This window comes from Salvia hispanica, chromosome 6 (assembly GCF_023119035.1).
Source record: "Salvia hispanica cultivar TCC Black 2014 chromosome 6, UniMelb_Shisp_WGS_1.0, whole genome shotgun sequence".
In the NCBI taxonomy this organism is placed as follows: Eukaryota; Viridiplantae; Streptophyta; class Magnoliopsida; order Lamiales; family Lamiaceae; genus Salvia; species Salvia hispanica.
The window spans coordinates 47221996-47240967 of NC_062970.1; the positions used below are offsets into that span (position 1 = coordinate 47221996).

Consider the following 18972-nt stretch of genomic DNA (forward strand, 5'->3'; position numbering starts at 1 on the left):
ATTAAAATAAACTCCCTCCGTCCCACGTAAGCGAGGTGATTCATTTTTGCACTCGTTTTGTAAAAATAATAGGAGTATAAAATAGTTAAAGTAGAGAGAATGTAAAGTAAGAGGGAGAATATTGTTGAGAAGAGTCTTTATCTATATTATGCTATCTCTGTACTTTACATTATTTTTCAAAAACGAGTGCAAAAATAAAGTGTCTCGCTTATGGTGTAATGGAGGGAGTACTACATTTATACACTACTAGAATTCAAACTAACTTATGAATAATGAATGTGTTCAAACTTTGAACTTCCCAAATTATAATCCACAAATATTAGTTTGCATCATAAGCTGAAAGAGTATAAATGTAATGTAAATAAAGAACATAAATATATACTACTCCTACTACTATATATACACTCCAAATTTCCCAAACTAATGTTTATGCTGCAAGAGCAAGCTCTCCGGCCGCGCTTCGTCTCTTGCAGCCCTCGAGGAAACTACGCCAAATCATCGCATTAGGCGCGATAGGCATTCCCAAGATGAGCCGTTCAGCGTCCTTTATATGCCCGTATCTTGTCAACAAGTCGACAACGACAAGATAGTGATCAATGTCCGGTTCCACGCCATACTTCACTCGCATTTGCTCAAACAGATCCATCCCCTCCTTCACCAATCCCGTATGCCTACAAGCAGAGAGCACCGCCAAGAAAGCAACCTTATCCGGCTTGATCCCCAATTCCTCCATCTCCCCGAATCTCTCCAGAGCCTCGTTTGCATACCCGTGCAGCCCTAGGGCCGAGACAAGAGCTGTCCACGAGAAAACATTCTTCTCCCCCTTCATCTCGTTGAAGATCTTGACCGAGCCCCCAATGCTCCCACACTTCCCGTACATGTCAATCATCGTGTTGCAGACGAACGTGTCGCACAGACTGAAATCCGCCTTCACAATCAGGCCGTGAAGGGAGCTGCCTAGAGCAAGGTTGCAGAGCCTGGTGCAAACACTGAAGAGGCTAACGAAGGTGTAATTGTCCGGGAACACTAGGGAGATTCTGCGCATTTGATCAAAGAGCTCGAATGTTGCTGCATAATCGCCATTGCGCGAGCAAGCAGCAATCAGAATGTTCCAGGAAACAGTGTCTGGATTCTCCTCTTTAGCGTACAACTCCTGAGTTTTCTCATACTGCCCGGTCCGGTTATAAATCCACGCAATTAGATTGGAAGGAACAACGGAAAGCCTTGTGTTACCATTGCCAGACTCTGCAAATCGCAGAGCATCGGATATTAGGCCATTTCGCGCATAAGAGTGTATAAGAGAGCTCGACACATGAGCAACGTCGTTGTAGCCCATTGTGATTGCAAGAGAATGCAGCTGTGGCAACTCTCTCATCATTGCTGATTTAATAGCAATAGAGAAAGACGTTCCATTCGGGTAAAAACCCGAATGGATCATGTCTCGGAGAATCTTCGTTGTAAACGAAGAGCCCCTGTTCGAGTACCCCAACATCAAAGAATTCCAAGAAACCAAATTTTTATGAGTTATGGCATCAAAACAAGAATGTGCTTCTTCCACTTTATCACACTTGGCATAAAAACTAACCAAAGCACTCCCACATACCACATCGCATTCGAAACTCTTCTTGATCATCTCAGCATGGATGCATTCTCCACGCGACAAAAGGCGCAGTCTTGAGCAAGACTGGAGCACGTTGACAAGTGTAGTATCGTTCGGAGCAAGACCAGTGGCGCTCATTTCTTGGAAGATACAGAGTGCTCTTGTCGGCTCATCGCCATTTGCCATGGCGCCAATTATCGTGTTCCACGAGACTACATCTTTTACAGGAGCAGTCTCGAACACTTTCTCAGCGGAGAATGAGGAGCCGAACTTCACATACATATGAATCAGGCAATTGTAAACCGAAGCTACATTCTCAAATCCATGCTTTACCACTAAACCGTGCATTTGCTCCCCTAAATCCACATCCATCTCTTGCAAATTTGATAGAATAGTAACGAAAGTCGACTCAGACACTCGAATTCCACTCATTCTCATCTCGGAAAACATCAAAATGCAATCTTGCACGCATCCCATCTGGCCAAGAACAGATATCAAAGTGTTCCACGAAGCTGAGTTCTTTATCGGCATGAATTCGAAAATCCCAAGAGCTTCATCCAAGCGACCGCGCCTCGCGTACATTCCCAGCAACGCAGTTCCAGCGAAAGCGTCAATGTAAAGCAATCCACTCTTTTCAATCAATCCCTGCAGCTGCATTCCTTCAAACACATCCATCCAACGACACGATAGCAAGCCTCCGAACGTGAATTCCGTCGGCCGAAAACCGCGGTTTCTCATCTGAGAAAAGATCCCAAAAGCCTCCAGCAGAAGCCCTTGCCGCACATAGCAACTAATCATGGAATTATAACTCACGACGTTTCTCTGCGGCATTTCGTCGAACAGTTTCCGTGCCATGGAAAAATCCCCCAGTGCGGCATACCTCGCGATGAGGTTGTTGTGGAGGAAGACAGGCTCCTGCGTCGGGAAGGATCCGAGGGTGATGGAGAGTCCGTGGAGGCGCTTCGCATCGTTGAGCGTTGCGATTCGCGAGGGGTCGTGGAGCAGGCCGATGTAGCTATGGTGTTTGATGTATTGTGCATTAGAGCTGGCTGAGAAACGAAGCTTCTGCGTGTGAGAATTTGAATTGTTTTTCACTGTGGAGAGATAATTGGATTTGGGGAAAGATGCAATTTTTCTCATTCCTTCGATTCTTGAAACATTGTGGAAAGCGGGTAATCAAGAATATCGATGTTAAACGACGGCGTTTGGATCCTCTGCTGTGTTAAACGGCTGCGTTTTGGTCAATTACTGCAATACTATTGTGTGTGAACAGATTTTATTATAAAATGATTTTTTAAATTGATAACTATTTAGAGAAGATAAATAACAACTGTAACTAACTAATAACACCACTCGAAAACAATACTTTTACTGTGATTTTAAGTAATAAATTGTTGAAATTTCAATTTCAATATACACTTTCAATCAATAAATATGATTTCAATTTCAATTTGGCTACAAAGGAAAGAGCAATTCTTGCACCGTTGAAATGCACATTTACATGTTTTGATAATATAACAATTACTAAAATTAATGTATTTTTATATTTTCGAAGATTATATGTCAGTTGACAGTTATTATAATTAACAACATTATAAAAATTACCAGTTCAAAATAATATATTGTATCACAATTTTCAAATCTTCAATCGACTTGTGATTATTGACATACACACACTAAAAACTAGTACTCCCTCCGTTTCTTCATAATTGAGGCGGAATTTTTCGGCACGGAATTTTAGAAATGAATTTTGGGTATGTTAAATAAATAGATAAAAAAGTAAGAGAGATTAAAAGTAGAGAGAATAAAATATAAAGTGAATAAAGTAAGAGAGAGTAAAGTAACAAATAGAAAAAAGTTACCATATATGAAAATGACTCAACTATGAAAAAACTTCCCAAAATGAAAAAATGACTCAACTATGAAGAAACGGAAGGAGTAATTTTTTTAAGAGTAAAGGTCATTTTTGGTCCTTAACATATGGTGATTTTTTTATTTTGGTCCATAACATTATCTTTTGAATTATTTGGTCCTTAACAAATAAAAATCGGTCACATTTGGTCCGAATTGAATAGAAAGGGTTAAATTTAACGGTCAACGAATATTAATTGGACGGAAAGGGTTCGATGCTACCCTAGATGATTTTTTAAAATAGTTAACTTTTGTTAATTGTCATTGATAAAAACATATTCAAATAAAATTGACGACATGCGTTGGAACTTGAATGACACCTTAGATCAGACAATGTTAACGATATTTAAGGTATTACCACCTTATGCCCAACATTAGGCCCACTTAACAAATTTTCCTTCAAAACATGAATATCTAGACATGAAATAATCAATCTTGTAAATTTGAATAATCCATTAGCTTGATTTTTGGCTCTAAATAGCAATGACAAGAGCTAAACACAGAGATTTTTAAGATATAGTGATACATAAAACATTCAAAGGAGATTAAGCAACTATTTTTGCCTTATTGATACATTATCGATTCCATTAAGAGGATTGTTCTAGCTTGCGCGAGAAACCCACGAAGAAGCATCCCCGTGTCATTTGGATGGTGCGGGAGGGTTATGTATAGGATCCGATCCACGGGGCACTTCTACAAATGATGAATCTACATCAATATTGCGTGATAACCCCACCAATGAAGCATCCCCGCTCACTTTGGATGATACGGGAGGGTTATGTATAGGATCTGGTCCAGTGGGCACAGTAATAAACGACGAACCTACATCAATATTGCGTGATAACCTCACCAGTGAGGCACCCCCGCTCACTTTGGATGATACAGGAGGGTTATGTATAGGATCTGGTCCAGTGGGCACAGTAATAAACGACGAACCTACATCAATATTGACTTTGGATGATACGGGAGGGTTATGTATAGGATCCGGTCCACCAGGCACAGTACTAAACGACGAACCTACATCAATATTGACTTTGGATGATACGGGAGGGTTATGTATAGGATCCGGTCCACCAGGCACAGTACTAAACGACGAACCTACATCAATATTGACTTTGGATGATACGGGAGGGTTATGTATAGGATCAGGTCCACCAGGCACAGTAATAAACGACGAACCTACATCAATATTGCGTGACAACCTCACCAATGAAGCATCCCCGCTCACTTTGGATGACACAGGAGTATCACCATGATGTATAGGATCTGGTCCACTGGGCACAGTAATAAACGACGAACCTACATCAATATTGTGTGACAACCTCACCAATGAAGCATCCCCGCTCACTTTGGATGACACAGGAGTATCACCATGATGTATAGGATCTGGTCCACTGGGCACAATAACAAACGACGAACCTACATCGCTTTTGAGGTGGAATTCGTCTAGGGTAGCATCGAACCCTAGTTCATGAAAAAGTTCCCGGCTATTCAACGGGCGTGAGAGTATCACCCGTGATGCACAAAGTACAATCAAGAATGAAAATAGTAATTTAGCTAAGGAATGAGCCATTTTTGTTGTTATAGAATCAAGAGGTGCATGTGAAGCTTTTATAGGAGGAGACGGCAAATATTTTATTTTATTTCTCTATGAGAGATTATTACAAATTTATTACAGGAAGATAAATTAAAAAGGATATACAGTATAAGTGTAATTCTTCTAACAAAACTAAAAGGCTAATCGCCATAAAATTTATAGAGTTATGGCAAATTTTAGCTAATCCAGCTAACTTAAAAGGCAAAATTTAGTTAATACTTTAGCATAATATTCCTGGATGTATACTATATTGATATATTCTATATTTTTCATAAAAAAATCAATAACTGTCGTGAGTGATACACAAATTTGATAGTCAATAAAACATAGATTTGGGCTTCCGCGTCGTACACGATTTACTTCAAACACAAATAAATGAGACAATTTAGAAAAATGTTAAAGTATAGATAGTTTGTTGCGATTTAGTATAGATAGTTTTAAATTATCTACGTTTACCCTCAAATTCCTATTTCCTTTAAGTATTAGTATGTTCCATTTCAACAAGTTGAATAGTTAAAAAATACTATAATAAAGAAAAAAATGTTATCTTTAATATATAGTACTATTATTTTGGCGTCATTCGCGAGCATCAATCTCGTAATATTTCTTTTGTTTTATACATTGAGTTTAATTCTACTCTTTTAAAATTATTATTCACATTATTACTTTTACAAACAACTTAAAAAATCAAAACTTAGTTTGGTTTTAACCATTTATTTAAAGTTCTACAAACAAAAAAAAAACTGAGCTTTGATATTAATTAATTTATACAATTTCACTATAATTTTTTAGATAATAGAATCATATAAAACAAAACAATATTGACTAACCCAAAATGATGCTTTGTAAGATACAATGTTACGGACTCAATTCCCACATCGGTTGTGAGAACCACTGCTGTGGGGTATATAGACTAGTCTTTTCGGCTGAGTTCTCCTGTTTAGTTTGTATCATACAATTCATCCATATTTTGAACATGAATTCACTCACTTCACCTACAAAGCTTTTCCTAAAACTAATTCAAATAAAATGAGACAATCACAAAGATGTCAAATACAACATTCAAATGCAGTAGAAACCACTTTAAAATAGGTTTGTAGACAGGCATAATATTAGTAATGCCTTAGAAAAGTTCAACACACATCTTCAGCTCTAAGAGGAATTATAAGTTAAATTCAACACTAGCATAACCCCCCCAAAAAAATTATTCAAGTAGTAAAAAGTAAGTGTGATTCGGAAGACTCAAAGGTGATGGTAAGGATCGGGTCCTCCGGGACTATACCGACGAGGCTTGTACCGACCATCCGAGCTTGAGTCACCCTGATCTCCCTCGAGTAACATCTTTCTATCGAAAATTGCTCGAAAAGATTCGGTCGTGCTAATCTTACGATGAAAATACTTTTCAGGACGAGCTCCGTGACTTAATGTCACTGCAGAGAACAATAGGAGAAGCAAGAAGAATTTAGTGCACAACATTGTGGTAAAGGGATGAAGATACAAATTAAAGGGCTAAGATCAAAGGTATTTATAATAGCAAAGTACATTTGTTCCATCAATTTTCTAATTGCTTTTTTTGGACATTTTTAGGTATTTGATGATCAAATGTATATGTAACCAATGCCTAGTCACCTTTGAGCTGTCCACGTCATTATTCAAGGAGATAGAATCTTGAAGTTGGAATTTTTATAAAACATTCAAGTATGATATGGACATTTTCTAACTAACCTCTCATATTATAATAATGTTATTTTTATATTTTAATTTCAAAATTATATGATTGACTACACATTTTTAAATGACAAACAATTATCCTTTAAATAATGAAATGAACGCCACAAAAACAAACGTTCTATCCAAAAAAAAGGCCATAAAGAAAAGCAAAGAAACAAAAGAACATACTCTATTGTTAATTTCTCCTCTAAGTGTTGGTCTACTCAGCAGCAGCATTCCAAGTAACCATTTGAATGTCGAAAGGTTCAAATCAAATGAAGTTTGCTCGCCACTTAATTAATTTCCCTCTCATCAATTTTCACTCTCATTAAGAGCCATAATCCTTTTGAACTAACAACATATTTATCAGTTGAATGACGAATTCCGTCATCCGATAACGTGCTTCTACGCTTGTTTCAGACTCTTGCTTGTCTTTTTTGGTTCGAGTTTTTCGTTTTTATCAAAAATATCATGATTGACACTATTAAGTAAGGAGTGATGATAAACAACCAAATTTTGTACAACCAAAATAAGGTTATATTAATAATTTGATGTATTAATTCTATTGTTTTTAGATTTTAAATTAAAATATGCACTAATTACATTTATGGTTCTAAAAAATTAAAAAAAATTATACACAAATTATAAACATATGACTACAATATTATGCACTTTTCATGTACTATATATGCATTCATATACTTTAATTAAATGCATAAATAAATCTATTTTTTTATTAAATAAACTAGTTTTTGGTTGTAAAAAATTGGGTCACGTAGATTTGTTGATAAGTATTAATAAAAAGAATGAAAATAAAAGATTCATTCTCTAAAGGGAATCTATGGGTGGTGTGAGTAGTGATGTTTGTGTCACAAGTTAGAATTTAGGGCCTTTTGGGATGTGGATTGTCCATCATCACGAGAAGACGTCCCATGGCATATTCCAAAACGCAAGCACCACTATATTCTAATCCTTTAACAATAAGATTATTCATTCATCACATTCCACCAAAATAAAAATAAAATCAAAAATACATTTATCGTGTACCTTAAAAATAGGCTTAATGAGATGCAACAAGTATTTTAGTAATAATAATTGGTATATGTAGGTAGAGAAAATGTCATATCTTAAAGGTAATGTCAGTAGTAATCGCAATTCCAGGTCAAGTCGGCGGGTCAACTGGCCCCACCACTGATCCATAAAGGCTAGAAAACTTCACTAAATTTGACATTTGGACTTCTATGTTGGTGGCGACCGCCTTGACCCCACGAATTTCGCTTCAAGAATCAGCAATAATTAAAATGTACTTACTCTTTAACTATGTAAAGTGTTGGGTCGGGTGATCGAAATTATAAATAAATTTATATATATTGAAGGTATGAACATAAAATAAGAAAAGATTAAAATATTGTTTTTGGAAAAAGAAAAAAATGTCACTTACTTTGAAATGTTGTAATTAGAAATACGAATCACATAATAGTAACATGTTGAAGACATGGTAGGTAGAATGAATTGACCATTTTTTAATTCTCTTTATAGGCTGAATTAAAAAAATGTAGTACTACTACAAGAATTCCAATCACATATAATTATTCATGATAATCTATCTAATTTAATCTAATTATCTCTCTATTTTATCTATCTAAACTCTCTTCTCAAAATCTTGGAGCAAGTCCTCTGCTCCTCACCATCATCACCAAGCTTCCGTTTTCGACTACTCGAAAAAACAGAGCCTAAAACAGGGGAATCCATCTTTGAATCCAATCTCCTCGATTCCGTTTCTCTATAAAAACTAGTAACATCCCTCAAAGGCCTTCTTCTCCATTTCGTCTTCGCCAAGGCGGGATTGCCCTTTTCCTCATTCGGGCCGGGCTTTTTAGACGTCGAAAACGGTGGGATATTCTCCTTGTTGTGAATGTTCTTCACCTCCATTGATTTGAATAATTGTGGTGGTGATGGTTGTGAATTGGTTGGAGTTTTATAGGGATTGGTTATAATTTGGAGGGAAGTTTGAATGAAATTGTTTGTGAATGAAAATGGGAATTTTTGGGTTGATGGAGGGATTTTTTATTTTACAATTTGGGGGTTTGGTTTGGGAAATAATCTGAGTTTGGGAAGAAAATTTGAAATATTTGGAGTGGAGGGAAGTGGATTTAGTAATTAAATTATTAATTGGAATCTTGAAATGGAAAATGGCGGGTGGCGACTTTATGTAACGCTGCGATGGCGCCTTTTCGATGTTGAATTTAATAATTTTGTTACTTATTTTGGAAATTCAATTTATGTATTTATTTCAGATACATTTTTCATTATTATGGAGTATTATTACTTGGACTAGATTTTGTTTGAAGTAAATGAAATACAATAGATTTGTTGGTATAAAAGCGCAATTTAGTTATGTTTTTTTTTTTAAATACAATAGATTTGTTACTTATTTGAGGAGCAAATTTTGGAATGATTAGTCACAATGAAGAGAAAATGAAAACAAAAATGTATTCATTCTATAAAAGTATTAGTATTATTTTCGATTCCATGTTATAAGTGACAACAAGTATACTATAAAAAATATGGATGGAACAATTGTAAGTGTGTTGACTTAATAATAAAATATTTGATATTTGAAGTCTGAGATTTTACGTTCGAATTGAAGTGGTCATTGAATTTAATGTTGCAAAAATCATAGATCGTTCTTGGCTTCTTGCAATTAATCGTTATGGAAAAGTTGTATAACTAACTTGTTCAAACCCACATTTTACATAACTATTATGAATTGAAAAAAAATAAAAAATAAAAATTATCATTGAAATAAAAATATATCGTTTGGATGTCATTATAAACGAGAATTGAAGTCTAAAACATGATTATCTAACTAAATTAATTACCATACTAATCTATCTATACTCTCTTCTCAAAATCTTGGAGCAAGGCCTTTGCTCTTCACCATCATCAACAAGCTTTCGTTTTCGACTACTCGAAAAAACAGAGGCTAAAACAGGGGAAGCCATTGTAAGATTCAATCCCCTAAATTCAGCTTCTCTATAAAAATTAGTCACATCCCTCAAAGGCTTTCTTCTCCATTTCCTCTTCGCCAAGGCGGGTTTGCCCTTGTCCTCACTCGGGCCGGGCTTTTTCGACGTCGAAAATGGTGGGATGTTCTCCTTGATTGTGTCATGCACCAAGAGAGAGATGCTCTTTACCTCCATTGATGATTATTTGTGATTGTGATGAGGAAATTGAGTGTGGGGATTTTATAAGGATTGTTAATTAGAGGGGATTTTGAAAAAAATGGTTGGGATTGAGAATTTTGAATTAAGTTTGGAAAAAAATTGAATAGTTTGGGATGATGAAAATGCATACTATTATTGAGTGTGGGAGAAATTTAATTTTTTTTAGTGGAGGGGATTAAATTTAGTAATTAAGTTAGTAATTGGAATCTTGAATTTATTAATATTTAATCTAGATTCTATATGTATTAATTTTGTTACTTTAGTTATTATGGAGAGTTGCGTTGATTAGATTTGTTAGTTATTTTGAAGTGCATTTTGGTATGAATGTGTGTTTTGAGACATATGATTAGAAGTAAAAAAAAAACATTAGAAGTAAAAAAAAACCATTTAAAACTCGTTTTTGCATGTGTTTATTTCTAGTTTATGATGTGATTATTATATTTTTTTTTTTGTGTTTTACAATTTTTTATATGTGTACTGTTGTTTTCTTGAATTTGAGTAGTAATATGGAGCCTACTAATTTACATAAAATAACTAAAATGGAAAAGAATAAAGACATGTATCATTGTATCTATCTATAAAATGGTTAATAAATAAATGATGTTGCCGTTATCGGCGTCGCCCAGTAAATAGAAACAATAATAAATGATTATTGGAAGAGTAGGAAAGGAATTGAAGATTTGTTTTTGTTTATTAACATATCATTTGTTTTAAGTAGTGTGGGCTAAAAATAAAAAGAGCAGGGTATTCGATCGGTTCGGTTCTAACCGAACCGAATACCCGGTTAACCGAAATCAAAAGGAACCGAAATTAAAGCACCGAACCGAAACCAAATTGGCCTCGATTCGGTTCGGTTCCTAACCGAACAAGGTCGGTTCGGTCCCGGTTAACCGAATCGGAATTGAAATTAAAAAAAAAATGTGTGGTTCATAAACATGATCGGTTCTCTCGGTTTTGAATACAAATAATTATATAAACATGAAATTAATCGATTCTATTGGTTCTCTCGGTTCTAACCAATCGGAACCAAACCGAACCGCTAACCGATCAATGTTTTGCTACCGGAACCAAACCGAACCGATATTCAATATTTTCGGTTCGGTCCTCGGCTAATCGACTAATCGATGACCGAATACTCTGCGCTGATTAAAAGAAGAAGTGTGAATAGGCATAGTAAGCACAAATTTATGGGCCTACTATCAATTATTGGGCTTGATAGTTAGAACAATTTTTCTTCGTTCAAATTTTATTTTATTATTTTCAATTTTAAACTTTCTTTTTTATGTATAAAAAGAACACATAATAAGAATATACGATCGATATCTTCCAAAGGATAGGAGTCCGAAAAAACATATTTTTATCTCGATCATAACAACAATCCATGTTTTAAACAAATTTTGATTTCCCTCAAATGTTTTTTCTTATGTTGATTTATTGTTTATTTTCAATGTTATTTTTAGTTATGTTTTGAAATATTAGTCCATCCGTTCCACATTATTTGAATTTTTTTAATACACAAAATATAAGAAAGTGTTATTTAATGGTTAAAGCTAAAATAGTAACACTACTACTATTAATAAAGATCCATTTGTTTTAGAATTAAGTGAATTACCATTTATTGGCAAAACAAAAATGAGAAGATGATAAAGACTAGTATTAATTAACAATACTTAAATCTTAATATCTCAATTTCACGGCAGGTCAGGAAAAGTAAATGTGTACAAATTAATTATCATAACAACAATAAAAACAACTGTACACTCAACTTAATTAGTATAGTAAATTAAATAGTTAGGCGACTGCAACCGAATTAATTAATATTCAATTTTATTGATTTGATTTTATCGTTGCGAGTTTCTTTCCTTTTGCTATCATTTGCTTGTTTTTCTATATTTTGAAGTTTTATTTTTTTAATTTTAGAGTTGATGTGAGTTATAGCCATAGAATTAAGGTCCAATATGGAACAAATTCTTGATTCTCAAATATAACTAATTAAATAAATAAGTCATTTCAAAAGAATTACTTTTAACATAATATTGTTTAATATTGTTAAGATAACTCTATAAAATTTGAAATCTCCTTCCACAACCATACATTTTCGCAATTATTGCCGCAGGCCTTGAAGTGCGAGACAATGTCGCCTACATTAAAAGTTAAGATTCAATTCTATTTTTAGTTTGATATTCACCATTAGTGAAAGACTGAAAGTTGCCATGCTACCTCTGTCTTTCGATGCCAACAACGATCTCCTGCCCCTTAAGTTTCATTTTTTTTTATCGGTCATTGATTACGATGCTACTAGATTTCAATCGCGTCTACTATAAAATTTCAATTAATATTATGGAGTATTACTCAGTTTCATAACCACTTTTATAACGTGCTTTAATTTTGAATGCTCAATGATTTTGACATACATTATTGTTTGGGGTCATAACTATTCGAGAATAATCACGCAATAATTTGTGCTTTTCCGTGCAAGATTCATTAAAATTAACACATGCTAAACTTAATTATGCATGCATGAGGCTAGTTCCTCAAAAAATAATTAAGATGCATGTGGCAAAAAATTAGAACCTATAAATTATTTTGAAACATATGTAAATATCCATACTAGATAGCTATATATTGGCAACAATTGCGTATCCACTTGTAGATATATTTATGATTTATGAATGTACTATGAAAAAAGAGTACTCCATATTTATGAATATACAGTACAATGTGAAAATAGAAAATTTAATGAGATGTGAGCAACTAATTGAATGCCACGTCCTTGAATTGAAAAAAAAGGATCTAATCACATAAATAACTTTTTCTTTTGTAGAATCACATAAATAACTTAAATCTTCATTTTTTTTAGTATTAATGCTGATATGAAAGGAATATGACAGGGAATAAAAATTAAAAAGAGTGTGATGCAAAGGAAGACACGAATTTTAAGAAAAAAAATTAGTGGGAGTATAATTTAAGTGGAGAAATAATCTTGTACGTCCATATAGTTTGATTGTTACACTATAGTTAAGTCACTTTTTTATGATAAAATTAACACATTTAATTTATTTAATTTATGTAATTTCTTATATTTTATTCTTTCTCCAACTATTTATTTTATTTATTACTTAATATATTTTCTCTTCATTTAATTCATCATAAAATTAATCCTTAATCTTTCGGTCCAAAAAAATATCTCGAACTCTGGGACGGAGACTTAGTAGATTTTGGATCCACTAAAAAATAATATTAAGAAGTGAATCTTTCTATAAATATTGCTATATAGGAGTACTATGTAGTATATTATAAAAAAAACTATGTCATAAATGAAAACACACACTCTATATGAATATATGTATATGGTAAAAAGATCACACTTTTTATAGGTAGAATAATATAAGGTTTTTTTTCATATTAAAGATATAGTTATAGGAATATTGCAATTACTTTGATAAGAGAGAGAGAGAGGAGTGCTTGTGGGATCTCCATCAAGTTTGGTAAAGTGAAAGGAGTGGAGGGCCCTCCACGAAATGAAAATGACACATAAACCAATACAAAAAAATTAAAGATGAATAAAAGCCCAAAAATACTCATAAAGAAATAAAAAGATCCTAAAGATAATAAAATAATCATAACATTCCTTTTCTTTAAAATCACCTACACACGCAAACACAGAGTAAATTTTGATTAAATTATAAATAATCTCGTCATATTTGAAAAGAGAATATTAAATTATGAATTTCAAATTTTCTTATTTAGTTTATTTGTATATAGAATTCTTTTTATAATGTTCGATTTTGATTTGTACAATTATAGAACCATTGAGAAAAATAACTACTCCCTCTTCGTCCAATTCAAGATATTCATTATTTTTTTAGTTTATCCGATTCAAGATGTATACCTTCTATATTTGAAAATAAATCTTTATTCTCATCAAAATATTTACATTTTTCTCGCTATTTATTCCACCGAACAACTCTTTTTAAAATCTCGTGCCACTCAAAAATGTGAATATTTTGAGTGTGACAAATAGAGTACTTGATAATTTGATTTTCTATTTTATTTTATATTTTCAAACCTCATGGAATTAATCATATTTTGATCAAACTTTGTGATTCAAATAATTATTATTCCAATCTTAAATTATTTTTTATATATAACTATCTTTAATAAAAGCACATTAGCGTGAAATGTAGAGTATACTGTTCCATTCATTTCTCAAACCCCTCTTCAAATTTCATTTCTTCTCTCTTTAAATTCAATCTCAGCTGTTTCTGCAACTTTTTCAGCAATCCCACCGCCGCCGCCGGCAGAAGATTCTTTTGCAGTCGGCAGCCTATATTCTGCAAAGAATTAGGCTGTGTGTTCTCAGCTTTTCATTTAATTTAATTAAAGATCATAATCATTCACCTCTTTTTATAGCCACACAATCCCCATGAGCCGGAGTCAAGAACCGGGGCTATGAAAGGCGAGATTGTGCCGATCGGCGGCGGCGGCGGCGGCCGGGTTTCCCGCGCCGCCGGGCGGAAGGACCGCCACAGCAAGGTCCACACCGCCCGGGGGCCGAGGGATCGCCGCGTGCGCCTCTCGGCGCACACGGCGATCGGGTTCTACGACGTCCAGGACCGGCTCGGCTACGACCGGCCGAGCAAGGCCGTGGACTGGCTCATCAAGAAGGCCAGGGCGGCCATCGACGGGCTCGATCTGTCGTCCGCGTCCGTCTGGGGCGGCGAGTCAAACCCTAGCTCCAGCGACCTGGCGCCGCTGGAGCATCAGTCTCAAGTTGTTGGTGAATATGATTTTCATCATACCACCAACAACTACAACAACAATAATAATTCGGCCTCGCCTTTTATGACTGTGGCCGCAGGCGAGGCCGATGTCATGACCACTATGAAGTCCTTATTTCAAAATACTTTTGCAGGTTTCGACAGTGATCCTTCTCAGGGATTCTCTTTCTCTCTCCAGAAGCTCCAGGCCGGAAACCGAGAGAATTCCGATGTCCCGTTGCACGGGAATTTCTGTAGAATCGACGGCGGCGGCGGCGCAGTTTTCGCGCAAGATCAAAGGGAACTACTTCAGTCCAACACGGTGGCGAGTCCGTGGAATCAGATGCCGTTGATTTCAGGGATTCGCCCCGATCACGATCACAGTCATCCACAGCTTCCGCCTCATGGCGCTTTCAAGCTCGGATTTCGTGTTCCGGCTCGGATTTGCGGAGAGGAAGAGGATCATCAATCATTCTGAGCCTTAATCAGTTCTTGTGCTCTAATAAATAGGTAAAAAAAAAATTGGATGAAGAATTTTCATGTTCATTTAAAGCTTTTTTGCTGCTTTTTTTCTTTGATTTCTGCTAATAATTTTATTGACATTTGTTAGATTTGATTTCTAGATGCATAATGATTGAACAACTGATATGTTTTCTTGTAAGAATCTTGCTTCTGAGTTGTTACTTTCATTACTTTTGTTATTTTTAATATCTTTACAAGCAATATTGTTATTTTATTAATTATAAATTGGATAAATATTGAAGCTCGATTTTGTTACATTTTATTTATTCATTCATTATAGGTAAATGAAGAAGTCAAGCTTTTATCAATAATAATTTTTTATATAATATTTAAAGATGGAGCTTACATAATATATGTAGCATACTATATCTTCTGTATCGAAGATCTAGAGTTGATAATAATTGTGCATCTATTTTATTGCTTACACTTAATTCAGTAATATATCTTCCAATGGCAATAGCATGATCAATAGTTTTGGTTACAAATATTGTGTTGGTGATTCGGTTTAATTGATTATTGGGTCTTACTAGTTCGATTAATTAGATTGATATGTTTATATACTTAATCTCGAGACAATATTATGCAGAACTAATCATAGCTTATCTCTCATAACCTTCCTCCTATAATAAAATAAATATCAATAAGGTTTTGTTTTCAATAAACTAAGATTTAAAAAAATACTACTTCATGTTTTTAACCCAATTAAGTAATTGCAAACGTGCACTAAATTTCCAAAATTGGTATTCCATATAACAACATAAGCTGATGTGTTTCTTGATTTGCCAATTGCCATTATGGTATAAGCATTGAATGTTTTACTAGTATAATAAAAGTTTCAAATTATCTACTCTAAAAATGGTCTCTTTTAAATTTTGTTAAAATACCTTATGTAACCATGAATTTTGATTCGTTTCTCAACTGTAAAACCATAAATTTTAATATTTTTTTCTCAATTTTTGCACATGGTCTATTTTGGGTGAAATTGTGAGAACGAGACCACCTATAAATTTTACTAGAGTATCATTTTTCTTAGCATATTTAGCAAATATTTCAACCACATCATAATTTGAAACACAAACACTTTTGCGCCAAATCTACAACATTTACAAATAAAATGTTGGATCGTCATTGGAAAATTAGGTAAATTGTTAAAATTTATGGCTTTTAAAATTTTACAAGTAATTTCTAAAATTGCGTTATAGATCAGAATTTTATCAAATTTCAAAAATTTTCCGGCAATATGTCCAAACATAAATATAACTGATAATTTTCATCAGATGTAGAATCGTACGCTCATCGTTAGCTCAAGCGGACGATTGCAGAATTTACACTAGGCGTAGCAACAACGTTCATAGCAAGCTCACGCTACAACGACAACCAGAAGAGTTACCTTAGACACGAGCCATCTCACTCCCCCGAGAAACGCCTGTGCACACCGTTCGAACAGCACCAAGAACGGACAGACAAGAGCAAAATCAATAGAACGTACTTGTTAGTCACCTATGAGCTCTTTTAGCAGACTAGCAGATAAAAACAATGAAGAGTTTCCTAGATAACACTTGATCAAATAAACAGAGAAAAATCTACTCCCAAAACAGGGCAAAAGGTGAGCGTACATAGCCACGAGGCACTAACAAAGGCACTAAACAATGTAATGCAAGCGATTCTTGAACAGTGCTTTGAACGAGTATAGCCTCGTCTCATCAGAAGATGAAAACAAGCATCAGTTTCGACATTCTTAAAAATGCAGCTCGACTCTAACTCTAACAGAGGAACATGAAAGCTAACTTCTAAATGCAAGGGATTCGAAACTACCACGTTCGTTACTTTTAGATTGCTTCCAACAAACCAACGTCTTAACTAAGAAACAGAGACAAACGCAGAATCACAACTTCACCAATACGATCAAACGCAGCAAGAAAAAGCTCGATATTTCACAACAACAACAACAGATCCGAGCAGAGAAACGAGCTTAGCATTTACCAAGCTTCAACCTTTAACTCATCAAACCAATAATCATCAGTTGCTTTCATCATTACATCGCCTCAACAAACGCATTTTGCTTTTGCCGTTGCATCAAAAATTGTGGATTGGACTCCATCATAATACAAGTGGAATAGCAAACAACATACAATTCACAAGTGATCCCAGAATAACAACGTGCCGAGTGACTGAAATAGCGCTACTCGGATCCACGCCACCTGAATCTACAGCAGCCGCCCCACTAAAGTTACCGTTGCCCGCAGTTAAACTGCAAGGATATACACACACACAATGGTAAAGATTCCAAAACCACCACTCCTAAAACAAGAATCCAACTTAACTAAAACCTAAGATTCACCTACATTTCAAATTCATAGCTCCAAATTCAGTTCTTTTCACAAAATTAGATCAAACTAACACTCACAAACCACCCACATCTTAGCATTCACATTTCCGAATACTCCCTCCGTCCCAATTTAATCGATTCGTATTCCTTTTCGTAACATCCCAAGCTAAACAAAAAATCAATTCTTTTAACCTCACTAACCACCATTTTCTCAATTAAATTAAAAAATCCAACACATCTCAGTAAGATCCATCAAGATCACTCACCTGGATGGAAATTTGCAGCTACCATGGCCTGCAATCGAATCAAAAAAACACAAATTCAGCCCCAATTTCACTCCAACAACACTAAAGATCCAATCTTTAACAGCTCACTAGGGTTCAAATCGGTGATAGCAGCGGTGTTGGCGAAATTGCAGGTCTCCTCCGAGGGGCCGTGCTTGAGGAAGTAATCATTGAAGGCGAACGACGCCGTTTTCTGGAGATCGGCCGCGTCGTAGCAGGGCCCGCCGTTTTGAATTGGCCCGCAATCGGCGCCGCCCGGCCCGCACGTCCAATCCAGCGCCGATTGCAGCGCGGCGTCCTCGGCATTGTTCTTCGCCACGCACCAGAGCTCCCGCGCCGCCCCTCCGCCGCCGCCCTGGGCGGCGGCGGCGGCGGAGAGGAGTGAGAATAGGGCGAAAAGGAGAGCAACTCCGGAGTCCATTTGAGAGCGAATTTGCGAATTCATCAATGGTTTTGGGAGGAGAGAAGAAGGAAGGGAAGAGCAAACATGGCGTGAGAGGAATTTGAGGAGATTTTAAGGTTGTTTGAGTGTGAATTGAGTTTCAATCTCGAGAAGAAAACTAGCGGAGATTTTGCTGGTAAGCATACTACTGTCGCAATAATTCTGAAGAATCGAGAGATTCTTTTTATTTTCTTTTTTCCTCTTTTAAAATAAGATATTCGTTGCTAGTTGTTTACTTTTTGATTTGATCCAATCCCATCTTTTAGAATTTAAGAAATTTATATATTTAATAATTTAATTGAAGATAAATTAAAGTATAGTAAAATAGGTTACAAAAATGAGGATAAATATTTTGTTTTTAGCAATAAAAAAGATGACTCAAATAACTCGGCACGATCGAAAATAAAATATTTATAAGACGAGCGTAATATTTTTAAAAAAACAAGGAAACGATGGTTGACAACGAGGATCGCAATTTTTTTCTTCGTAAAATCGCTTTTTTCTAAAATAATTGTTAAAAACTGATAGTACATGTGTGTTGCTAGGGCGTGCACGACACGCATCACCTTATCGATGAAGATATTAACGTG

The 18972-nt window shown here is 35.1% G+C and overlaps 3 protein-coding genes across 3 annotated transcripts; 1 reads left to right on the forward strand and 2 right to left on the reverse strand.

The window, feature by feature from the left end:
- Positions 1 to 273: 273 nt before the first annotated feature.
- Positions 274 to 2740, reverse strand: LOC125193749 (pentatricopeptide repeat-containing protein At3g58590). The gene has a single exon (XM_048091620.1). The coding sequence runs from the start codon at positions 2738 to 2740 to the stop codon at positions 428 to 430; it is 2313 nt and encodes a 770-aa protein (XP_047947577.1). The 3' UTR covers positions 274 to 427.
- Positions 2741 to 14238: 11498 nt separating this feature from the next.
- On the forward strand, positions 14239 to 15497 carry LOC125196783 (transcription factor TCP2-like). The gene is made up of 2 exons (XM_048095406.1): positions 14239 to 14825; positions 14961 to 15497. Exons 1-2 carry the CDS (start codon positions 14498 to 14500, stop codon positions 15281 to 15283), a joined length of 651 nt encoding a protein of 216 aa, XP_047951363.1. The 5' UTR covers positions 14239 to 14497; the 3' UTR covers positions 15284 to 15497.
- Positions 15498 to 17282: 1785 nt separating this feature from the next.
- LOC125196641 (PLASMODESMATA CALLOSE-BINDING PROTEIN 5-like) lies at positions 17283 to 18553 on the reverse strand. The gene is made up of 3 exons (XM_048095237.1): positions 18031 to 18553; positions 17923 to 17950; positions 17283 to 17578 (listed from the first exon to the last, which is right to left on the reverse strand). Exons 1-3 carry the CDS (start codon positions 18383 to 18385, stop codon positions 17428 to 17430), a joined length of 534 nt encoding a protein of 177 aa, XP_047951194.1. The 5' UTR covers positions 18386 to 18553; the 3' UTR covers positions 17283 to 17427.
- Positions 18554 to 18972: the final 419 nt, after the last annotated feature.